Source organism: Chrysemys picta, chromosome 14 (genome assembly GCF_011386835.1).
Source record: "Chrysemys picta bellii isolate R12L10 chromosome 14, ASM1138683v2, whole genome shotgun sequence".
Taxonomy (NCBI): Eukaryota; Metazoa; Chordata; order Testudines; family Emydidae; genus Chrysemys; species Chrysemys picta.
The window spans coordinates 9,024,107-9,049,193 of record NC_088804.1 but is presented as its reverse complement, the minus strand read 5'-3'; the positions used below and the strand labels follow the sequence as shown (position 1 = coordinate 9,049,193).

Here is a 25,087-nt window from a genome sequence, read left to right as displayed (position 1 = left end):
TCACTGCATCCCTCCCCATCCCATCCCGTCCTGCCCCCCACACCTACCCCTGCCCACTCCTGCCCCGAGGCCCCACCCCTTTCTGAGGCCCCGCCCTCGGTCACTCCATCGCCCCTCCCTCCGTTAGGACCACACATTATCACAGCTGCAATGGGTCCATTAAAAGCCCACTCCTGAAGGTCAAATACCAATCCAGAGAGCACCACCACAGAAATGCACCTGTCCATATCCCTATATAATTAAATCTGTAGTAACTGACTCCCACACCTACATGCAGATACACACAGGTGTTCACGTGTACACATCTAGCATGCACTGACACACATACTACCCCATTATTTATTATTACAATTGTTTAGTGCCTAGAGACCCCAACTCAGATCGGGGCTCCAGGGTGGTGGGTGCTGGACATACACAGAAACAGAGAGAGTCTGCAACAAAGAGTTTATAACGTAGCTAGACAAAGGTGGGGAGAAATGTCCGCTCCATCGGCTCCGACTGCGATTACTGGTCAACTAGTTCGGTTTTCTGGCAGTAATCCAAGCTCCAGTCTGGCAGACCTGGATGGCCCATCGCTAGGGGGCAGAGGGTTGGTTAGTCCTCTTGCATCAGCAGATCCATGGCTTTTCCGCTGAGGCTGCCAGTGGGGAGGATAACTGGTTCCAGCTGTGTAGTGACACGGACACAGGTTCATATGACCGGCATCTGGATCTGGTCTTCCTGGCCAGTGGGGAGGATAACTGGTTCCAGCTGTGTAGTGACACGGACACAGGTTCATATGACCGGCATCTGGATCTGGTCTTCCTGGCTCTTAGAACGTTGGATCTGAACACTCCCGAACGCTGGTGCCTGAAATCAGGAGCCAAACCAAATGTACCCATAATTCCTGGTGCTTGGCAGGGATGTTCAGCTGAGACTGAGCGTACGAATAAAGCAGCAAACTTACATCTGAACCCTGGGTTCATATCCAGGGGTTTGGTTAAGACCCAGCTTCTCACTTCAATAGAGCACATGTCTCATTGCTGAATGGGTCATGGGGGCCTCAGAACACCTAGGTTCTAAGAGTCTAAATTAGGATAAGATAGACCCGAGGGGATGTACGCCACCAGGCTGTGCTGTAGGGAGAGTTGATAGACTAGCCAACTGGCACATGGGAGTTTGGGGCTTTCACTGGAGCCCAGAGATACCTCCTGGCATGCATGGCCTGGTCTGTTGAGTGCGTGGTCACTGGGCTGGTACTAGGGAGCTGTGAGATGTTGATTTCTATCTTCTTCTTCAGCTATCCCTCGATGCGAGGATGACGTCTGCCAAGGGGGTTCATTGGTGGGTTTTTCAGGGGCTGAGGAGCCCAATTCGTGCCCTGCAGGTTTCCCCACAGAAGTGACAGGTGTAATCTTGGAGGAGATATCATTGTTGGCTGGAGTGTTGTGCCCTTTCTTTCCTCCTTTGTCGCTTCTCTGTCTCCGGAGCACGTCTGTTCTCCTCAAAGTGGGCTGTGGCTTGGTGTACGGTGTGGGGCCACTGCGTTCTGTTCCGCTCCGAGACCTCCCAGTTTGTGGGTTCATGCTTCCCTTTTTAAGATGTACTTTCAGTATGTCTCTGAAATGCTTCCGCTGCCCTCCGCGAGCCCTTTTCCCCCTGACTTAACTGAGAGAAAAGTACTTGCTTCGGGAGGTGAGTGTCAGGCACACGTACACCGTGGTCAGCCCAGCAGAGTTGGTGTTTCATGACCTGCGCTTCCATACTGCTGGTGTTGGCTGCAGAGAGAAAGCTGATGTTAGTGTGTCGGTCTTCCCAGCTGATCCCGAGAATCCTCCAGAGGCAGCGCTGCTGGAACTGCTCCAGCTGCTTGAGATGTCGTCTGTAGGTTACCCAGGTCTCACACTCATAGGGAAGGGTGGGGATGACAACTGCCTTGTAAACCAAGATCTTGGTACCTGTTTGTAGGTCCCTATCACTGAAGACTTGTTTGAGTGGTCTTCCAAAAGATGTGCGGGCACAGCGGATCCTGTATTCAATTTCTGTGTCAATGCTGGCTGCTTGGGAGAGGTGGCTGCCAAGGTACAGAAAATGGTCCACATTTTCCAGGGGTTCTCCACTAACGGTGATTTGTGGAGTACAAAGAGTAGTTTGTTCAGGTGAAGGCTGGTAGAGTACCTTGGTTTTCCCGATCTTGAGAGAGAGACTCAGGCTGCGATAGGCATCTGCAAAAAGATTTAGGTGCTTTGCAGCTTGGTGTGTGCAAGAATGACACAGTCATCTGCATACTGAAGGACCCAGTGGTGCCAATTCTCATGATCTTAGAGTTTGTTTGGAGACATCAAAGATTGAGGAGTTGACCAGCCATACGATACTCACTCCCGATTCCGTCAGGAAGGTGGTCACGGATGAGAATCAGGATCACGGCAATGTAAATGGAGAAGAGTTTTGGAGCAATGACAGCCCTGCTTGACACCTGTGCGAATGGCGAATGGTTCAGTCTCTGAGCTGTTGCACAGAATGGTGGCAGTCATCCCATCATGGAGTAGTCTGATGATGGAAATGAATTTCTGTGGACAGCCAAACCTACACTGCACCTTCCATAGGGCATCACGATTGATAGAGTCAAAGGCCTTGGTTAGGTCAATGAATGCCATGAACAGTTCCTGGTGTTGCTCTCTGCACTTCTCCTGAATCTGTTGTGCCACAAAGATCATGCTGGTTGTGCCTCGGGATGGCCTGAAGCCACACTGTGATTCGGGGAGGAGTTCCTCGGCAAGGGGGAGGAGGCGGTTTAGTAGGATCCAGGCACGGATATCCCTGCGATGGAGAGGAGAGCAATACTTCTGTATTTCCTGCACAAAGATTTGTCCCCTTTCTTGAATATTGTAACAATGTTGGCATTCTTAAAGTCAGGTGGAATTTCTAAGCAGGTCCAAATTTTGTCGAGGAGTTGGCAAAGTTTGTGCTGGAACATTGTTCCACCAGCTTTAAAAACCTCAGCTGGGATGCCGTCTGGACCTGGAGCCTTGTGATGTTTTGTCTGGGTGATGGCATGCCAGACTTTCTCAGAAGATGGGGGGATCAACAAGGTGTTCCATAGCTGAGTGTTGTGGAATAAACTTGATGGTGTCTTCAGAGATCGTGGATTTGCGGTTTAGTAGGCTCTCAAAGTGCTCCTTCCAGCATTGTTTAATGGCTGCATTGTCCTTGAGGAGGGTGTAGCCATCCTGAGAACGTAAGGGGGTTGGGCCTTTGGAGCTTGGTCCAGATATAGCTTCTGTTGCTTTAAAGAAGCTTCTCGTGTCATCCTGGTCTATGAAACCCTGGACCTCAGAAGTCTTCTCTTGCCATCACTTGTTTTTGATGTCATGTAGCCGCCTTTGGACTTTGGCTTTAAGCAGGTGATAGGCATCAGGTTTTTGTTTGTTAGAGGAATAATTTTGCCAGTTACAAAATGCATTTCTTTTGTTGAATTAATGATAGGATTTCCTCATTGTTTTCATCAAACCAGTCTTAGTGCCAATGAGTGGAATACCCTGTGGTTTCAGCACATTCATTGTGAATGGTGTTTTTAAGTTGATCCCAGTGCTCTTAAATGTCAATGATGTTTTCAGGAAGATTAGAGAGTTTCTCAGTCAGATGTTGCTGGACTGTCTCACAGCTGGCTTGGTCTTGAAGTGCTTTGACGTTGTACTGCTTTTGCTTAGTCTTTGGGTGTTTGTGGTGTGGGGGAGCAAGTTGCAGGTACATGACTGATCTTACTAATCGATGGTCTGTCCAACAGTGGTCGGTACTTCTCATAGCTCATGTTATATGGACGTCGGTATAGTCTCGGGCTCTGACTATAACAGAGTCAAGGAGGTGCCAGTGTTTGGACCAAGGATGTTTCCAGGTGATCTTAAATCTGTGTCTCTGCCTAAAGATGGTATTTGTGATGAGCAGGTCATGCTCCACACATTTGCTGAGGAGGAGAATACCATTGGGGTTTACATTTCCCACCCCTTCTTGGCCTATTGTGCCTCTCCAGAGTTGGAAATCCCGTCCGACTCTGGCACTGAAATCTCCTAGGGGGATGAGTTTGTTCTGCCTTAGGTGTGGCTGTGAGGACTGCATTGAGAGTTCTATAAAACTACTCCTGATTGTCCTCTTCATCATCGAGTGTTGGGCCATATGGGCTGATGACCGTGGCCTATTGGTTGTTGCTGAGCTTGAGCCGAAGAGTCATGAGACGCTCCTTGATCCCCACGGGAAGCTCCGAAAGCTCACTGGCGATCTTATTTTTGATGGAAAAGCCAATGCCGTGATTGTGTCTCTCTTCAGTGACTTTCCTGTCCAAAAGAAGGTGTAGCCACCTCCATTCGCTTTTACTTGGCCCTCATCAGCCCGGTGGGTCTCACTAAGAGCTGCAATGTCAGCGTTGTCCCCCTGGCCCCACCTGCTGCCCCCCCACGCCTCCCCTGAATGTGGGCTGGCCCCCCTTTGCTGCCCCCCCCTGCATCTCTCCCCTGAAGCTCCATGCTGCCTGCCTGCATTAACTGCCGCCGCAGGGTCCTAGTGCCCTCCTCCACTACTGCCAGGGCAGGCTGCCCTTCCCCCTCAGACCCTTTCATTTTCTGGTGGGACCCTCCACCAGTACAGCCGCCCCCCACTGCCCACAGTCACCGCTCTTGCCCCACGCTGGGCAAGGGACAGCCCCATCCCCCACCCCCAGTGAGGCTACAGTGAAGGGCAGCAGCAGGGGAGGAGGTGCACATGTGATGGCAGCCCCCCTAGCATGGCACCCACCACAGGGGAGGCGAAGGGGATTCCTGGACCTGAGAGGGGCCCTAGGAGCATGTGCAGTGACAGTGGGGGGTGAGTGTGCTGCCGGGGGAGGAGGAGAAGGGGGTCCCTACGCCAGAGCTCGCTGCTGCCGGCAGGGAGAGGGCTGGGAGGAGTCCTCCTCTCTGGCTCCAGTCCCAGGGCAGCCTGCCTGCACCCCAAACTCATCCCCAGCCCTGCCCCACCCCAGAACCCACACCCCCAGCCAGAGCCCTCATCCCCCTGCACCCCAACCCTCTGTCCTAGCCCTGAGCCTCTCCAACACCCCAAACCCCTCATCTCCAACCCCAGCCAGAGCCCTCATCCCCATGCACCCTAACCCTCTGCCTCAGCCCTGAGTCCCCTCCCACACCCCAAACCCCTCATCCCCAGCCACATCCCAAATTCACCCCAAGCCTCACCCCACAGCCCTCACCCCTGCACCCCAAACTCCCTCCCAGAAACTGCACCCCCTCCCTCCGCACTCCCTCCCATCCCCAAACTCCCTCCCAGAGCCTACACCCTGCACCCCTCCTGCACCCCAATCCCCTGCCCCAGCCCAAGGCCTGCACCCCAGACCACCTCACCCACCCAAACTCCCTCCCAGAGCCTTGGGCAGGTGTGGGGGCAGAGTTTGGGCAGAGGCAGGTTCTGGGCACCACCAAAATTTCTACAAATCTGCCACCCCTGCCGGCAAGAGCTGGTGCGCCATACCGGGGTGGCCCGGCTTCCTTTAAATTGCCGCCAGAGCCCCACTGCCAGAGCCCTGGGGTAGCGGCGGCAGGGCTCGGGTGGCGATTTAAAGTGCCCAGGGCTCCTGCTGCCACTACCGCCCTGGGCCTTTTAAATCGCCGCTGGAGCCCCACTGCCACTATCTCAGGGCTCCGGGGACAATTTAAAGGGCCCGGGCCCTTTAAATAGCCCCCAGAGCCTGCCGGAGCCCTCGGGTAGCGGCAACAGGGCTCTGGTGGCTATTGAAAGGGTTCGGGGCTCCCGCTGCCTCTACCACCCTGGGCCCTTTAAATAGCCACCGGAGACCTGCCGCTCCCAGGGCTCCAGCAGCAGGGCTCCGGAGACGATTTAAAGGGCCCTGGAGGGTAGCGGCAGCCGGAGCTCCGGGCCCTTTAAATTGCCCCCTTTAAATCGCCCCCGAACCCCAAGGCTCCCAGACACCTCTGCAGCTGGGAGCTCAGGGGGTGATTTAAAGGGCTTGGGGCTCCCAGCTGCTGCTACCACAGCCCTAGACCCGGGGCCTTTAAATCCTGATGTAAAGGGGCTGGGGATTTAAAGGCCCTGCCTCTTCTGGTGGAGGCCACGCCCCTCCTCAGGACTCCGGAGTACCGGCAAGTCCTTTAAGTTACTTTCACCCCTGGACTAAAGACACCCAGAAATCACTGCTCCTGTCTTCCCCGCCACTCATCCATTGCCACAAGGCTTTGTGTGGGTCTGAGCCCTTTGGCAGAGGCCTGTGTGTGAAATTTTTTAACACAGGGAAACCGGTGCGCAAGCGGTAACCACACTAAACTTGACAGGAGGAAAACCCTGACCCGGTGGCAAGGAGATCCAAGACAACCAGGGGCCTCCTTCCTGCCGCAGCCTTCATCCGCCTTCACTGCCGCAGAGTACGAGAAGGTCCTCTATGTGCGCCCGAGCCACCGTTGGGGGTCTTATGAAGTTTGGACTACGGTTAGTCAGGAGCCTCGCCTCAGGCCTGCTCGCCAAGGGGGACGCTACCAGGAGTATAAAAGCTCCGGCCAATGCAGCTCTGAGGGTCTTTGGCCCATGCAAACCTCTCCACCACCACAAGGTTGCGGTGCATCAGAGAAGGTTGAGTTCTAGAGCAGATATTAGATGGCAGTTGGGCTTTTGTAAACCTAAAGTGCTCCGCTCCCCCACCAGCCTCAGTGATAACCACTGTGTGAGTGGGTTACTCGACCCCACAGCAGAGGTTAAGGTTTCCAGCTTGCTGGAGTAACAAACCACAGCAGCAGTGGTGCTGAGGTTTCCACTGCCACGTGGCAAGGTTTCAGTGCTTAGTCTGACCAAAAAACCCCTCAGAATCTGCATCAAAGCTGCCCTTTCTTTGCTGGCCTTCAGGGAGGGAATGGAATAAGGACATGGGAACCGGAGAGGGGAGAATCATGGCGAGAGAATTGGGAGAGGCGGGGGGCGGAGGGGGGGGAAGCGTTTTGCTCAGATCTAAACATTCCATTTGAGCCTCATTAGAACGGTGCCGCTCAGTTTGTCATTTATCTGACGTGACCCAGCAGGGTAGGGCTGGGCAGGGCCCTGGAGAGAGCAGCAAATCCATCCCGGCAGGCTGAGGCGGGACCAGGTAAACCTGACCTAGCCCATCCCTGACAGATGTTTGTCCAACCTCCAATGACGGGGATTCCACCCACAACACTCCGCTTTCCTCTGACATTTGAAATGAGGATAGCGAGCAGAGAGCAAGGACGAGCCGGTCTGCTTCAGATTAATGACACTGGGCCACGGGGGTCACTTGTAAATTAACTTGGCTCCTTCGGCTGCCGTGGAGCCCTGTCCATTTATACCAACTATTTCTACCCGCGTTGTTCACCAGCTCCTGTTTTGATAGTGCCGTGTTACCTTCTGTATAAGGAAAAGGTTTTTACGTAATTGACACACTGGGAAATTCCCGGAACCGACCCACATTCCGAGCACTGGTTTTCCCCTCCTCCTTTGTCACGGGACAGGAGTGGGGGTGGTAAATCCAGCCTGCACACACACATAAAATCAAAATTGAAACCACATATTCAATAAAGGCTGGGCACCGCACCATGCCTCTAGTCCTTGGAACACTGCTGCTGCTGTGTCCAGATCTAAGAGGGAGCCAAGCCTAATACTGGGAAATCCCTGCCTGCTTAACAGCCGCCCTCTTGCTGCCACCGGCCCCTGATCGCTGGAAGATGAAGGGCACGTCTATCGCTTCTTTCTTGCTGCTGGCACTGGCGGTGCCCTGGAATGTGGAAAACCGAGTCGAAGGTGAGCTGCTTTGAAGTAGAAAGAGCTGAAGGAAAGGCTGGGTTTCCTGGGATGGTGGGAAGGAACTGCAGTTGAAGTTGATTAATGGTACTGCTCTGCGGTGTTATTTCAGAAAGCAAAGATTCCTTCAAGGAAGGAACAGGCCCCGTGTCCTGGGTATGAGGCATAACCTGCCCAGCAAAGAAAGCCAAACCAGCCCGGGCTACAGTTTGTTTTCTGAGTCAGGTGAAGGAAAGAGAAAGTCTCAGGATTAGTCAGATACACAAACACCGAGGGTCAGAGCTACACGCAGAGTCAGACACACAGTGTATCAGATCTACACTCAGAGGCAGACAAAAAAAATGTTTAGACAAGGCTTGTAATGTTAAACAGAAACTTTAAAAAAAAGTAGCTGATAGATTGGCTAGAGCAGTGGTTTTCAAACTTTTTTTCTGGTGACCCAGTTGAAGAAAATTGTTGATGCCCACGACCCAACGGAGCTGGGGATGAGGGGTTTGGAGTGCAGGAGGGGGCTCAGGGCTGGGGTTGGGGTATGGGAGGGGGTGCAGGCTCTTGGATGGGGCTGGGGATGAGGGGTTTGGGGTGCAGGAGGTGGCTCTGGGTTGGGGGCTCAGGGCTGGGGTAGGGGGTTGGGGTGCGGGAGGGGCTCAGGACTGGGGTAGGGGGTTGGGGTATGGGAGGGGGTCAGGGCTCTGGGGTGGGGCCAAGGATGAGGGATTTGGGGTGCAGGAGGGGGCGCCAATTTTGGTGGGGGCTCAGGACTGGGGTAGGGGGTTGGGGTATGGGAGGGGGTCAGGGCTCTGGGGTGGGGCCAAGGATGAGGGATTTGGGGTGCAGGAGGGGGCTCCAGTTTTGGTGGGGGCTCAGGGCTGGGCCAGGGGGTTGGGATGCGGACTTACCTCAGGTGGCTCCCAGTCAGTGGTGCAGCGGGAGTGCTGAGGCAGTTCTGGCACCGCAGACCGCGCTGAGCACCAGAAGCGGCCAGCAGAAGGTCTGTCTCCTAGGTGGAGGCGCGCAAGCGGCTCTGTGTGGGTCTCGCCTGCGTGCGCTGCCCCCCAGCTCCCAGTGGCCCCCCCCGCCTAGGAGTCGGACCTGCTGCTGGCTGCTTCCGGGGCGCAGCACGGTGTCAGAACAGGTAGGGACTAGCCTGCCTTAGCTTGGCAGCCCCGCTGACGGGACTTTTAACGGCTCGGTGAGCAGTGCTGACCAGCCCCGCCGCGACCCAGTCCTGGGTCACGACCCGCAGTTTGAACACCACTGGGCTAGATATGCAGATCTACCCTAGGCAAGAACAGGTGTGCCTCTGGGTGCCTAGATAGCACGCACCTAGGCACACACGTAATTAGGGATAACTGGTCCTCTGGACATTCAGTTGGCACAGTGGTGGGCACAACCATGGTGCACGTGCACAGGCTCATGGTAAAGGCTTGCACTTGTGCATCCCAGGGGCTGAAAATGTGGCCCATTATCTGCATAAGAATATTACAGGACAGTAAGGTGATATGTGACATGGAGGCTGGTGACATCTGAATGTGGGTATGAGTCGAATCTATCTAACATACAAACATTAACATGGATTGAATGTGCACACACAGTCCTATAACTGCATGCCTCTCTCCATGGTGGGAAACTCCGTTAGACATGAATCAGGCTGAAGCCAATAGCGATCTATAGAAAGGTAATAGGTTTGAAGAGGCAGAGTTCTCCGCTGGGTTCAAGGCTGGTTTCCTTGAGGAACCTTCTTGAAGAAGTGCGTTGCTACGTATCACACAACAAGGGTCATCAGAGACAGTCCTAACTCAACAGGAATGGAGCCTAAACTTTTACCGGTGGCCCCCACAGAAGAGCTGGTATAGAGACTGAGAAATAACAGGACCCTCAGAATCCTTGGCTGCATATAATGATACATACTAGACTATTACTTTCGCTGTTCTTCTTAGGATGGCAAAATCTGTGTCCTGCTAGAAGTAGCAGGGATCTCTGTGATACTCCTCATAGAGGCATTTCAATAAAGGGTAATTTTATGGGCTCTAGCTAGGATTTAACAGGGAGGTTTATCTAAACCAGTGATTCTGAGCTATTCTCTTTTCCATCCCAAGACCCCCCGACCCAACTAACTGGGACCCCAGCTACCGATAGGGCCTGCGCAAGGCAAGGTGGTCATGACCTCCAGGTTGGGAACCTATAGTCTGAACCACTCTACGGCGTTCTATAGCAGGGGTAGATTTCTCTACTCAATCAAAAATCCTATAGAAAGGTTCTCATGTTCTACTGAATTCTGCAGAACTGTTCCATAAGGCTTTATCCCGTTCAGCTGGATGTGCTTTGAGTTTTGTTTTGCTTTAATTATTTTTAAACCTTCCATCGTCTTGATCTCCCCCTTTTCTCACGATGCAACTTCTGTCCTTCTTGCTTCCTTCTTGGCCATAATTGTGCTGCCCAGGGCCAGCTGGCAGTGGTAGAAGACTGTACTGTGTCTGACTTCCCTTGTGAAGTCTCCAGTCAAGATGTTTATAATCAGCGAGAGGAGCAAGCTGCCAAGTAGGGATGTGGGCCGGGGTAAGAACTTGTCCAAAGCTGGGAGATGTCAGAGCCAGGGTTTTTGTTTGGCCCGTTGCAGAGACGGGCCAGTACAGAATCAGATCCGCACTTTCCCCAAAGTTCACAGAAGGGGAAGGTTCAGATCTGGGGGGTGGGTCAGGCCTGTTTCTACTTATGATAAAAGAATGGCTCAGATTCTGGTCCCCCATTGCTCAGGGGGTGTATAAGGGCCGTGAAAGGCTACAGTGGCCCCAGAGAGGATTCCATTGGCACAGGGGGTACGGGAGGGGGTCAGGGCTCTGGGCTGGGGGTGCAGGCTCTGGGGTGGGGCTGCGGATGAGGGGTTTGGGGTGCCGGAGGGGGCTCAGGGCTGGGGTAGAGGGTTGGGGTATGGGAGGGGGTCAGGGGTGGGGCTAGGGATGAGGGGCTTGGGGTGCAGGAGGGAGCTCTGGGTTGGGGGGGCTCAGGACTGGGGTAGGGGGTTGGGGTATGGGAGGGGGTCAGGGCTCTGGGCTGGGGGTGCAAGCTCTGGGGTGGGGGTGCAAGCTCTGGGGTGGGGCTGTGGATGAGGGGTTTGGGGTGCCGGAGGGGGCTCAGGACTGGGGTAGGGGGTTGGGGTATGGGAGGGGGTCAGGGGTGGGGCTGGGGATGAGGGGCTTGGGGTGCAGGAGGGGGCTCTGGGTTGGGGGGCTCAGGACTGGGGTAGGGGGTTGGGGTGTGGGAGGGGGTCAGGGGTGGGGCTGGGGATGAGGGGCTTGGGGTGCAGGAGGGGGCTCTGGGTTGGGGGGCTCAGGACTGGGGTAGGGGGTTGGGGTGTGGGAGAGGGTCAGGGCTCTGGGCTGGGGGTGCAAGCTCTGAGGTGGGGCTGGGGATGAGGGGTTTGGAATGCAGGAATGGGCTCCAGGGCTGGGGCAGGGGGTCAGGGCGCGGACTTTCCTCGGGTGGCTCCCGGTCAGCGGTGCAGCCGGGGTGCAGAGGCAGGCTTCCTGCCAGTTCTGGCACCGCAGACCGCGCTGCGCCCCAGAAGCGGCCAGCAGCAGGTCCGGCTCCTAGGCGGAGGTGCACAAGTGGCTCTCCATGGGTCTCACCCGTGTGCTCTCCGTGGGTCTCACCCGCGTGCTCTGTCCCCCAGCTCCCAGTGGCCTCCCCGCCTAGGAGCCGGACCTGCTGCTGGCCACTTACAGACCCCAGCGGAGGGACCTGCCAGGAGCCGGCCCAGGAGGGGTTGGGAAGGGGCGGGGTTGTAGCACTTGGAATTGTGGGGGTCCTGGAGCAGCCCACTGGGTACTAACCCCTGGAGCAGGCACTATCCAGGCCGTTTAGCTTAAAGCCACCTTTCTTTCGCTTCTGTCGGCACAGCAGCTCCTGCGAGGCCCAGCACAGACCCCAGCTCAGTGGGAGTAACCGAGTATCAACACAAGTTTCAGAACAGCCCCGGTAATGACCTGCTGGCTGGGAAGAGGGGGGACAGATTAATCTATACTCTAGTGTCCCCGTGCCTCAGTGGGACCCAGCTGAGAATACCAGATTCAGGACAGACTTACCCCAGACCGTTGGTTATTCTAGCATTAGATTACACCAAGCCAGTAGCCAACGGGAACGTCTCTCTCACACCCCAGTACATCAAAACATCAACCATGCAGTCTCCTTTGGCATTCCAGTCCCCAGCTCGCCACCCAGCCACTGGACTTTATGATGAGTGGTTACTGAAAACCAATTTAATCAGATATCAGGTCCTTCCAATCCCAACGGATCAGGACCTAGCCAGGTTAATGTATAACAGATCTTACCCAATAATCACGCGGATGCCAATCCTTTAGTAACCAAAAACCAAAGCGTTCATAATATAAATAAAGAAAGAAAAACAGAGACTTATTGAATGGTTAAAGGAAACATATACATGCATGTGATTGCAAAGGCCTTATTTCAGGTTTGTAGCCATGATGGAATAAACTGCTAGTTTGCAAAAGTCTCTCTGGAATCATTCACACAGATTGGGGGTCATCAGTCCTTGTTAGACATCCAGTCCAGAGAAACGAAGCGGGAAATGAAAACAAAATAGAGATGTCTCGGGTGTCTTTTCATATCCTCTGCCATGTGCATGGAAAATTACTGTCCCAAACAAAGCCCCTGTTTGTGGAAAGGTACTGGCCCAAGATGGAGTCCAGGGTCACATGAGCATATCACATGTCCTTACATGGCTGGCTGACTCACAGGGCTTGGCCATTGGCCCCCTTGGTGTCTGAGGCATCCTCAGGAGAGCTGTCTGGACAGGATGAGTTTCTTTTATAGCCCGTTGTGAGAGCTGAGTGTCCTTGATGGGCCATCAACACGGAGCTGTCTAGCCTTGATGTATATCTATTTGAGAGGTGTCACCCAGGGCCAAACACATCTGAGATACAAATACATTCAGAACTTTAGCTATAAAGCTGATACATGGATTTAAACAGGATCCTCATACTTAGCAAATCATAACATTTCCATTGACACCTTACATGACATATTTTGCACAAGATTTGTCGCAACTGTATAACAGTAGTAGCAATAATGATACCAATGGTCATCTTTGCTCGTCCACCATCACCCCTAGAGCTAAACGCTGGGGTATATAGGCTGCAGAGTGCTTACGGAGCAAAGCTCAACCAACCAGGTATACTCTGTAGAGTAAACAGCCCAACCCCTTAGAGTCATGTCCCAATTCGAATCCCCTCGCCTCTTGCAATGTGTACTTTACTCTCTGGGCATGCACTCAGGGTATGTATGCAGAGCAATTAAACAGCCAGCTCAGGCTGTAGGGCTGTAAAATTGCGGTGTAGATGTCCAGGCTCAGGATGGAGTCCGAGCTCTGGGACCCCACCAGGGGAAGGGTCCAAGGGCCTCAGCTCCAGTCCAAGCCAATTTTTAGCCCTGCAGCCCGAGCCTCAGTCGGCTGATCCAGGCCAGCCACAGGGTCTTTCATTCCACTGCAGACATACCTCACTGGCTACGGGTCAGACTCTGCCCTCCCCCCACCTTGCTCAGTGAGTAATCCTCTCGCTTGCCAAAGGTCACTCGCTGAGGTCGCAGAATGTGGTCCTTGATGTTGAAGGTCTGATGACTCTATTGCACTTACTACAGCAAATATTTGTATAACTTCCTTGAAATGGAAAAAACCAGACACCCCAGCCTAGTCCGCTTAGTGCTGCTCATGAAGGAAGACTATTTGGCCTAGTCTGTAATTCATTAACTAATTCACAGGAACGAACAGAGAACTCAGGAAAAAAATACCATAAGGAAGTTATGGGGTGGAAGCAATGATTTAAATTGATCTAAAAGTAGCACGGAAGACACGCCAGTCCAAACAAGCTCTAACTCCAAGGCACACAGGAAAGAATGTAATGTTTGATCGTGCAACCTCTGCTTATGTTGGACGGCAAGTAGCCTCCGTGACGTCGATGGGCTTGCTGGCAGGAATAAAGTCTACCCAACGTGCGGAAGGACTGCACCATTTGGCCCGTATTGAGCAAGATGCTACTTTTGCCGAATGATGTTTTCAGTAGCCATGTTTTAGAAAGGCTGCCCGTGAGGTGTCTATGGCTATCATGTTACTATCTAAGCACGGGCAATAATTATGAGAAAACTCATAGAAGGTCTCCAAAGGTGTTTCCTTTGCACCTTTCCCCAGATTCCAGGAGGTGCTCAGCGACTGAGAGGATCCCCACACGGCAGCTGGGAAGGTGCTTCCTCGCTCGGGTAGGCGTGTAGTCAGAGTGGCACGAACACCTTCTCAGGCGAGTACAAGTCTGCCCAACCCTGGGGATATGTACTCGGCCACCGCAGCCACACGGCTATTTTTAGCACGCTACCTGCAGCGGAGCTAGCGCCTGTCCAGCTACCCCCTCGGGAAAGCACCGCAGACATACGCTCTATGGCGACAGGCACCTATGCAAAAACCCTACCTTAAGAGACAAGGGGGTGGACTTTATTTGTATGGGAGCCATTGCTGGGGAAAAGGCTATGTACAGGATCGTCTGCATTAGAGCAGGCTTACCTCATCCTGCCCATCAATGATAGTGCCTCAGCCCTGACCTGTAGAGCCGCTCGTCCTCCGCGCCCTTTGTGCTGAGAGTGCCAACAAAGGGGCCAATGAACGACCGCGGCAGCAGTTGCTTTTGTGACAAAGATTCGAGCCACTAGGAACTGGACTGAGACCCATTGATTTGTTTCACAAATGCCACCAAACAGTCGCAGTGGGGGAGGTGATAGGTTTTATTGGACCAGCTTCTGTTGGTGAGAGAGACAAGCGTTGGAGCTTACACAGAGCTCTTCTGCAGGGCTGGGAAAGTGTCACAGCTAAATACAAGGCGGAACAGAGTGTTTAGCGTAAGTAGTTACCGCATATCTCAGGGGATCATTCAAGGTGAAAAGAAGAACAGGAGTACTTGTGGCACCTTAGAGACTAACAAATTTATTAGAGCATAAGCTTTCGTGGACTACAGCCCACTTCTTAAGCTTATGCTCTAATAAATTTGTTAGTCTCTAAGGTGCCACAAGTACTCCTGTTCTTCTTTTTGCGGATACAGACTAACACGGCTGTTACTCTGATTCAAGGTGAAGTGGCCCGTTAACACTACTCCAGTCAGAGGGAGGAAAAGGGGGAGGGGGAGGTGCTTGTTAGTGAGCTATAGATTGTTGTAATAATCCGTAAATCCAGTGTCTCTATGCCAGGGGTGGGAAAACTACAGCCCGGGGGCTGCATCTGGCCCGTCGGACCCCTCAAGCTTCACTATCCCGCTCCGGCACTCCTGTCTGGGAGCGGGGGCTTGCCCCGCTTCGGCGCTCCAGCCAGGGAGTGGGGTCGGGGGCTTGTCCCGCTCCGCCCACCCAGCTCTCCTGCATGATGCGCGTGAGGACACTTGTGTTACTCCAGCTGTCCAACCCAAACACGCCTCATGCACCATCAGTGCCTGGAAGGTGCAAGCCCAGGTGCCGGCTACGTATTGGCTTAGGTGACTTTCCTGCCACCCATAGGCGACTCGATTGTGGGCTGTCGGGACCTACCTGGGAGGAGATTTCTGAGACCAGGGGGCTGGTGAATCTCAGTGAGTTCTTATGACTGGAAGCTGATGCCCGACAAATCCAGGCTAGAGAGAGGGCCCAGTTTTTTCACAGAGCATGCAATCTTGTAAAACAGCAGTTTGATTTTGAAACAAACTTGTGTTGTCCCTGTTGGAACATGGCATGTTAATTTCGTGAGCATTCATGGCCTGCCATAAAATTTCCATACCCAGATGTGGCCCTCAGGCCAAAAAGTTCGCCCACCCCTGCTCTATTTAGGCCAAGAGTTTTAGTGTCTCATGTAGTTCTGAATTTAAGCTCCCAGGCTAATCTTTTGAAAGTGCTGTGCAGGTTTCCTGTGAGGCTGAGGACACGCTATGTCTGAGCTCGTTGTGAGAAGTGTTCACACACAGGTGATGGGGGGTTTTTGTCCTTTATCATTTTCCTGTGTGAGTTCATTTGGGAGCGTGGTGATTGTCTGGTTTTACCCACATAGTTGCTATTGGGGCATTTAGCGACGATGCCGTTCAGATTTGAACTGCGGCTCCACAAGCAAGAGTCTCTGTACATTCGCCATCCATCCCGAGCCCACTGGGGGCTTTTCTTTAAGGATGTCTCAAGAATCGTTTGTTTTCACATGCTTTTGCTGCTAGGGTCTGCCTCTACATTCTTACAGCACTCACTTAGCCCTGACGAGAACATGCTTGGAATTGTTTTCACTGATGCAGGGCGCTTCCTTTTAAGGTTGCCAAATTTGAAAGCAGCCTTTTCCTTTCTCCACGCAGGAGAGCTCCTTTCGTTGCATCCGGAGCACAAGCTGATACTTATGTTGATTTTTTTTTTTTTTTTGGCCTTAGGACAACCCAAAGCACCTGTGAAGTGCAAAAAATTATGCACCGAATTTTCACAAAACAAAATACCCCAGAAGCTGTTGAAGACCTATAGGAAGACAGAACCATCATGTCCTAAAGCCGCTATCATGTAAGTACTTTTCTACCATGTGGTCCTCTTCAGAATCGATTCAATTAATGTGCAACTCTGAGAATAAATGGGCCAAAATCCTGCAAAGGGCCTCCTTTTGGTGCAAAACTGGAAACTGCCCACAGGCCCCAGCTGGACTCAGGGCCCCGTTGTGCTAGGTGCTGTACAAACACATAGTGAGGTAGGCCCTTCCCTGAAACAGTTCACAGGCTAAATACACAAGACAGACAAAGGGCAGAAGAAAGGAAAGATCGTGAGGACTGTTTTACAGATGGGGACCAAGGGACATTAAGGCCTTGTCCACACTTACAGTGCTGCTGTAGCACCACTAGAGCGCTTAGTGAAGACGCTGCCTACATCGACAGGAGAGCGCCTCCCCTTCCCGGAGAGGTGGTAGCTATGTTGACGTGAGAAGCCCTCCCGTTGACCGTGCTGTCTACACCAGGAGTTATGTTGGTATCACTGCGTCACTCAGGGGTGTGGATTTTCCCTGGGCAATGTAGTTATACTGACATGAATGGGTAGTGTGTAGACCAAGCCTAAGGGTTTTGGCCCAGGTTCTACAGGAAGCCTGTGGCAGAATCAGGACCTGAAGAGTAGGACCTTAAGCACAAGTCCAGCCTTCCACTCTGGGAGCCCCCGGGAACTCATTAATTCATTTTAAACAAACCTGACAAACCTGACAATTGCTACATGTGGTTTTAATTTATAAACACTTTACACAGTTACCAGAAATTCAGCCCTGGAGAAAAGGCTGGGGAAATATGTCACACCTTTTTAATAGTTTACTTAGCCCGGGCCAAATTCAGCCCTGGTTTTAAGTAGGTGCCACTCTCCAAATTTGTTACAGATTTGGGGCCAGATCCTCAGCTGATGTAAACTGGCATAGCTCTACTGACATGGGCGAGACTAGAGCATGATCGAGTGGATCGGGTGCCAGGCTGGGAGTCATGAGTAGAGCTGCTCAGAAAATATTTTTGCTCTCTTCCCCGCCCCCCCAGGGAAAATGTGGATTTTTTGGATGGAAAATTGGAAATCAGAAATTTTTGGCAAAAACCTTTCAGCTGAAAATATGAAATTCTTGATTTAAAACTGATACCTTGGCGCCTCATGGTAACTGTAGTCTGGGGGCTTCAAGCTCCAGGGCCGCCCAGAGGATTCAGGGGGCCTGGGGCAAAGCAATTTCGGGGGCCCCGTCAATAAAAAAAAAGGTGCAATACTATAGAATACTATATTCTTGTGGGGCCGCTGCGGGGCCTGGGGCAAATTGCCCTAATTGCCCCCCCTTCTGGGCGGCCCTGTCAAGGTCCCATTTTCCTCAATGACCTGGGCTCCCTGGATGGACTACATCTCCCATGTTGCACTATGGTCTCCCCCTCTTGATGCAACACGTCATAGAAGTCCCTGGTTGTAGTGCCTCATGGGAGATGTAGTCTAGCTGGGGAATCCGGCCCCGGGAGGTGGAGGGAAGGGGAATGAGGCAGTCAGGATATAACTCCCATGAGGCACCATGGCAGAATATCCAAATCACAGCATTTCCATTTTGGTTTCCAGCTGAAAAATTTGGGCATTCGGGTTTTTTGGGGGGTTTTTTCTGGACGAAAAGTCAAACATTTCCCGGGAAAGCGGACACTTTTTCTTAAAAATTGCATTGAGTCAAAAACCTACCAGCTCTAGTCAGGAAGCTGAGTTCTGTTCCCTGTCTTTCCCCTCTCGCTGTTTATCTGCTCTGTCTGTTAGACTGTAAATGTTCTGGGCCAGGGGCTGTCTCTAGTTATGTTCACATAGCACAACAGAGGCCTGAGCTCAGTAGGGGCCTGTAGGTGCTAAATAATAAATAACAATCTGGCGTCAGTGAGGCACAAACATGGAGCCCCATGATGCCATATTTGCAGCCACTTTACAGAGCAGAATTGTACTTTCAGTGTTAGTCTGGCCCTGCTCCCATTGCAGTGGGTGGCAAAATTCCCTTCGGTTTCTATGGGAACGGGATCCAACCCTATATGTGATTACACAGTCAGCCCCTCTTAACTTCATTACAGCATCCTCAGGTGAAAAACGGGTCAACTGCCCCATTTCAAAATAGTTACTTTAACAATGAACAGGAAAAAGAAAGTCTATGCTCAGGAAATTATTCATCACATCAAATACCAACTGATTAGATTTCTGTCTCCTGCACACCAGAACATGGCTATATTTAACTTCCAGAAGTCATTGGGAAAATAGAATGTCTCTAGCTTCTGCCAAAGTAGCACGAGCTTCCTCACGGCTGCTTTTATCTAGGCTTTGCATATCTCTTCCTTTCTGTTTCTTGTGATTGTTGCTGTTTCTGGTCTCTCTTCAGATTTGTCACTCGGAAGAATAGAGAGTTCTGTGCAGATCCAGAGGCGAGCTGGGTGAAGGAAGCAGTCCGACAGCTAAACCAAGCAAGTGCCCCTCTGAATCTGCCACTTTCAAGCACCGTCACTTCTGCAGTTGTGGGAAAAGGGCCAGGCGTTTTTCACAGACTCGTTGGCGATACTGTCTCTACACCAACACAGCCCAGTGTTCCGGCCAATCCCATTCACGGGGCTGGCACACCAGGTTCTACAAAATCCTCCTCTGCATTACAAGAGACTGTTACTCCATCTACTACCCACCCTGAGTCTGTTGACAATGGCAGCGAAGTTTCCATAAGATCTATTACAACGCCAGCGGCTGACGTACCAGACAGCACTTCCAGCAGATTTCATTCAGTTCCCACCCCTGTCATGAAAAGCTCTGAGAGTTTCGTAGAATCTAGAAACAAGTCCACAGGATCTATCAGTCCAACAACTGATATACCTGGCACAGCTCCCAGGAGATTTAATTCAGATCCCACCCCTGTCATCAAAGGGTTTGAGAGTCCCATACGACCTACATACAATTCTGTAGGCTCTACTAGAAATCAAACAGCTGATGGACTTGCCAGTGCTCCCAGTAAACTTATTTCAGATGCTCCATCCATTGTAAATGGTCGTGCGATTGCCAAGTTATCACCTACGTTCCTGACAACACCTTCTCTACTAGAATCTGTTCCCAGCAAGCCTGTTACAGGCCTTGCATCTACGGGGCAAGTGATTGAGAACTCTACCATGAAACCCACAGCTGTTCTAAAAGGAAGTGATGCCACCCAGGGATCCACTCCACACCCCACATCTCCTGGAGGAGAAAGTAGTTCTGTCAGTCCCAACAGTGGTGATGAAAGAGATGCTGTTAGTGAGTCTACGGCTGATGCTCGCACAGGTAGCTACTTATCTCCTTTAGGAAAGAAAGATTCTCCTCGCTCTTTTCCTGAATCCATTTCACCTACAGAAACGTCAGTCCTTTCCTTCAAAAGCTTCCCACTTCAGAACAGAGCAGAGGGGCCTTCAGATGGTCCCTTGGTGTCCAGCATTTTGCCTGCATCCCGAACCCACATCCTCAGACTTGCTTTGCTGGCGAGCGTTCTGGGGATTTGCAGTGCCGCCGTATGGATGTATATGTATTTAAAGGTGAAAGGCTGCCCTGGAGACTCCACTAAAGAAACGGTACAAGGCTTGCTCTTTAATCAGCAGGGCTCTCGAACTAATGAATACGCTATGGAAGTCATCTGAATCCTTCATGGCACGGACTTGGGTTCCTACCGCTAGTAGGTGGACTCTAGGACATTACTCTAACTGGGAGCAGGGAGGCTAAACCTGGCACTAATCAGATTTATACTGGACTAAGCCAAAAAACAGTGCAAGGCAAATGGGCCAAGGACACTCACAGCTTCTGAGTGAAATGCCAAAAAACACCCCGGGAGCCAAGGGTGATGTTTTAGGAATGAGTTCCTTGGCTTTTATCTTGCATCATTATATGCAAAGGTAACAGCAGTTATAGAGCAGCTGGTTGCCAGTTGGTGCCAAAGGCATGTTTCTGAACGGGTATTGGAATAGTTCCATTCCGGCACTATCCAGCTAAAAACCCCACCAAGCTGCTCTCAAGCTGAATGTTACGCCACCTCGATCCTCTCCCTGCCTGAAGAGTGTGGTCCCAAACTTTGCATTTGTTACCCCTCTGCTGGTTCACTCCCTGCACTCTGGGTCCCCATGTGGTGCCATTCTGTTCCGATTCTGTTTGAGTGATACCTGAGTTGTCACTCAACTGGTTGCTGGTTGTTCCAGTCTTCAAGGGCCAACCATGCCACTAACTGTTACCAGACCTAACCACTTTGAGTCCAGTTTTCCAATGTGGCTGCCTAAAGTTAGGCCTCTGGATCCAGATTTAGGCAGCTAAACCCCCACCTGAGGCAACTAAGAATCAGCACTTAGTAGGGTGACCAGATGTCCCGATTTTACAGGGACTTTATCTTATATAGGTGCCTATTATCCCCCACCCCCTGTCCCGATTTTTCACACTTGCTGTCTGGTTACTCTAGCACTTAGTGACCTAATTTTCACAGAATGTTGAGCACCTGCAACTTGACACCTGTGAAAAATCAGACCAGGGTTGGCTGAAACAAGAATTAAGGTGTCTAACTATGGATTCAGGGGACTAACTTTAAACACCCACATTGAAACACTGGACTCATTGCTAATCAAATCTCTCCTCCAGCTGTGGTCCCTGGACCTAACCAGTTCCTAGCACAGATGTGATGTTACAGAACAAAGACATACTGTTGTATATATAAAAAAGAGCCATTGTGATACCGGGAAACAGAAGAAGCCACCAGACATCAAACATCTAGTGATTTTTCTTTTCATTTGGAACCAACGTGGAGTCTGATTGGTGAGCCGTTCTGTTTGACAGTTACAAAAGACAATGAATGGGTAGTTTACTTTCAGAGCACTGAGTAACTACCAGTAATACATTTGGACTTAGGAGGATAGAAACTACTCTGCTGGAACAGACTAGTCCATCTAGTCTAGTATTTTGTCTCTGGCAGTGGCCAACACTGGCTGATTCAGAGGAAGGTGTAACACTCCTACACTAATGCACCTCTGTATCTATCTGTCCATACAATCATAGAATGTCAGGGTTGGAGGGGACCTCAGGAGATCATCTAGTCCAACCCCCTGCTCAAAGCAGGCCCAATCCCCAGACAGATTTTTGCCCCAGATTCCCTAAGTGTCCCCCTCAAGGATTGAACTCACAACCCTGGGTTTAGCAGGCCAACGCTCAAACCAGTGAGCTATCCCTCCCTCTCAGGCTTATATATAGCATCTATCACCATGGTATTAATGCATTGTAAAGCTACTAGGCAACAGATTTTTATGCAAATGGTTATTGATTTTATACAGTTAGACATTACAGAATGTAAGTCCTGTGGGCCAAATCCTGAAGGTCCCTTACTAAATTTTTATTGTCCTCACTCAGGACAAATTTCCATTGACCCCAGTAGGACTTTTGCCTGGGTAAGAAATCGTCAGGATATGGGCCACTGTAGCAACATACACATATATATCACTAATCCAGTGCTGCGCTTATTGGCTTCAATGTGATCAGGATTGGAGCTCCAAAATATAAAGGTGCGCGCGGGGAAAAAAAAGTAAAACATGTATAATATAACCTAAGACACATAAAATGCAGTTGCTTTATCTGAGTAATACACTAAGTACATACAAACAGTAGAACAAGCTAACCACAGCTGATTCTGTACTCAACTTCTAGGAAAGAAAAGATAGACAAGGCATAGGTGCTGAGGTTACCCCAATTAGGAACCAGCAGACACACTGTATGGGAACTCTGACCCCCGAAGCTGGGCTGATGGGTTTCATCCCAACAATATTTGTTTTTGATTGAGATCCAGTTCCCTTCCCCTTGGGTGTTGGTTTTGTAAAGGGGGCTGGAGGTAACTTGGTACGAGGGATTCAGAGTGTGATCAGATATGGTGTATACTTGAGTTTTCTGTGTGAAATTCAGCCCTGTGCACCCAATGACTAATGCATTACTTAAGCCTATTTGGAAGTACATAGGCCTTCATGCACGGGGGTGAATTTAGCCCTATGGGAATAGTAACCCATAGCTTGTCAGAATGATGTACAAAGGATAGTCCTTTAAATACAAAATTTAGCCTATTATTTTTATAGTACATATCTTTAGAAATGTAATGCAAATGCAGAGTGCAGGCTACTGATCTCCTACCCCGTCCCTTGTTCGTGAACGTTAGCAATGCCTGGGACTGATTGATGTCTTCGGTACAAAACTGTGTCCTCTTGGTGTCCTAGCAAGGAGGGTTCTAGCAATGATCATGGACTTCATCACAGAATAGCTGGAGTTCGATGCTGCAGGAAGGAGGACTGGTGACTGAGCAGCTATTGTCTTCCCTCTTCCCACTAAGCCAGTTCTGGACTAATGACCCAGGCGGCTGTTAAGGGGCACTTTGATGTTAGACCTGCAGACCTAAAACTGAAGTCTGGGCCACTGAAAGATCCCATGACACTTTTTGTGAGAGAAGAGGCTTTAGTTCCAGTGTCCTGGCCCAATGCCTTCTCAGAGAGTTAGATTCTGCCCCCTACATTCCTCCTGCGGCTGTTTATAAAGGGCATTCTTCTGCTCGAATGGCTATTCCTCCTTTCTTGATCGAAACTGTTATGGTGCCTTGGGGTGGGTGGCGAAAAGCTGGCACCTTCCATTTCACTGGTGGGTGCAGTGACCCTTAGATGTGGTTTGCACAGGGCAGGAGCAACCCTAATGCCTCTAGCAGTAGGGTAGTTGTGGAGCAGGTGGGGCATGGATGCCCTCCAGCACCATGCTCCAGCCACTTGGCCCTGCCCCCTTATCCAGTCCACACTTACCCAGACAGAGTTGATTGCCCCTGGCTGTAATCAGTGTCATTTTTATGCTCAGGGCTGCAAGCATCCATATTGTGTAGGATAAGGCAGCTAGGGAGTTCTTGGGACAGCTGACTGGCCAGTGTGTTGGTGGAACTTTGGAATTACTTTCAGCTAATAACGGGCCAGTAATTTTTTTAAACAGTTGCAGTTTCTTAGCAAATGCAAGCTCCCATTGGGCCCAATCCGCCACGACTGAAATCAGAGGCGAATTTTGCCATTGACTTTTACTGGTGCAGGTTTGGGCTTATTATTTCTTTAAAAAATCCTGCACAATGGTCATGTTGGCAGAGTGCGGGAGGACTGACTGTCCAGGGTGGACCTGTGTTATATTGGGGTGATGTGGCTGGAAACTGGATTTCAATTGCATGCTCTGTAGTATTTAAAGTGTTATTTAATTTAAAGCACAAGGTGAAAAGGATTGGCGCGTGCTAAGATGTAGTATTGTACCTGGTAAATGTATTGTATTCTGTTTTGTATTTTCATAAAAAAAAACCAATAAAATTCTATGACAAAAGTCAATGTCTTCATCAAAGGATGTAGTCAGATGAATAATTCATATCAAGGTCTCGAAGCAAATGCCAGAACTAAGGAGAAGTGAGTTGGACTTAGATAACCTGGGTGAAATGGTGTCCCATTGCTGTTAATGGCAAAGCACCCATTGATTTCAATGGGGCTATGATTGCACCCCATGTGTTTGCACTTTATGGACCACATGCTGCCCAAGATCTTTGCACAGAACGTGCTTTCTTGCGAGACACCAGCATTTCTGCTTCTGGCAAGGCAGAACTGAAGGTCAATGAACCATTTCTTCCCTCAGAAAAAGATTCTGGCCCCATTCAGTTCCAAAACGGGTAACAGTCCAAGGAAATTTTCATTTACCCAAACTGGTTGCCCAGTCCCTATTCTACAGCCAGGCAGGCCCTGGACCGCTACTTCGGTGTCACGTTAATATCACCAAGGACTCATTTAGCATGAGTTTGCACTCACCTGAAGTTTGGATCATGCCACAAAGCTTTGGATTCCAGAAGGGTGGGCGTTCATCTGAACCTTTCGAGGTTTACTTCTCCTTCAGAAGAATGTGGTGCTAGGAAAGTGTAGACAAGCATTCCCCTGCCTCACCAGTGATTGTAATTCCTGGGCAAGGACTACAAACATGGCCGGCACCTTTGAGCTCATGGGAAGGGCTGCACGGCTGCCTGCAGGGGAGATGCGTGTGTGTGGGGATGGGTCACATGCCCCTCCCCAATCGCCTGGGGCGGGGGGGGGGGGGGGCAAGGGCGCTGCTAATGACTCTGCCCCTCGGTGCAGGAAGTTTTTTTATGAACAGAGATTGGGTGATTAAGATAACAAAAGACTTGTCATTAAATTAAGGATCATTAGCATTCCCAGGCACGCCAGTTAAAAGACAGAAAACAAAGGATAGGAATAAATGGCCCATTTTGAGAATGGAGAGAAGTAAATAGCGGTGTCCCCAGGAGTCTGTGCTGGTCTGGGATCAATGCTGTTCAACGTATTCATAAATGATCTGCAAAAAGGGGTAAACAGTGAGGTGGCAAAGTTTCAGATGATATAAAATTATTCAAGATAGTTAGCTAAGTGAAAACCAGAGAGCAAAGGGTTACAAAAGGATCCCACAAAATTGGGTGACTTGGCAAGAAAATGGCAGATGACATTCAATGTTACATGCAAAGTACTGCACGTGGCAAAATATAATCCCAACTATACATACAAAATGCTGGTCCCTAAATTAGCTGTTACTCATCAAGAAAGAGATCTTGGACTCATTTTCAGTACCTTGGAAGCGCTGTTTCCACAGTACTGCAAATGTATAAGAATTAGGGCTGTCAAGTGATTAAAAAATTAATCGTGATTAATCATTCTATTAAACAATAATAGAATACCATTTATTTAAATATTTTTGG

General features: G+C 50.7%; 1 protein-coding gene and 1 long non-coding RNA gene across 2 annotated transcripts; one reads left to right on the top strand and one right to left on the bottom strand.

Moving 5' to 3' along the window:
* Positions 1–316: 316 nt before the first annotated feature.
* On the bottom strand, positions 317–12,080 carry LOC135975590 (uncharacterized). Its single transcript, XR_010592517.1, has 2 exons — positions 11,874–12,080; positions 317–4,310 (listed from the first exon to the last, which is right to left on the bottom strand). It is a non-coding gene; the product is annotated as an uncharacterized LOC135975590 (long non-coding RNA).
* On the top strand, positions 7,207–23,697 carry LOC101944897 (mucin-2-like). The gene is made up of 3 exons (XM_008177613.4): positions 7,207–7,788; positions 16,224–16,347; positions 18,692–23,697. Exons 1-3 carry the CDS (start codon positions 7,713–7,715, stop codon positions 19,959–19,961), a joined length of 1,470 nt encoding a protein of 489 aa, XP_008175835.2. The 5' UTR covers positions 7,207–7,712; the 3' UTR covers positions 19,962–23,697.
* Positions 23,698–25,087: the final 1,390 nt, after the last annotated feature.

Excerpts from the sequence above, each read along its gene's own strand:
- LOC101944897 (XM_008177613.4), top strand. The coding sequence starts at position 7,713 with ATGAAGGGCACGTCTATCGCTTCTTTCTTGCTGCTGGCACTGGCGGTG. Across the intron at positions 7,789-16,223 it reads TGTGGAAAACCGAGTCGAAG|GACAACCCAAAGCACCTGTG; the intron begins GTGAGCTGCTTT and ends TTTTGGCCTTAG. Across the intron at positions 16,348-18,691 it reads TGTCCTAAAGCCGCTATCAT|ATTTGTCACTCGGAAGAATA; the intron begins GTAAGTACTTTT and ends GTCTCTCTTCAG.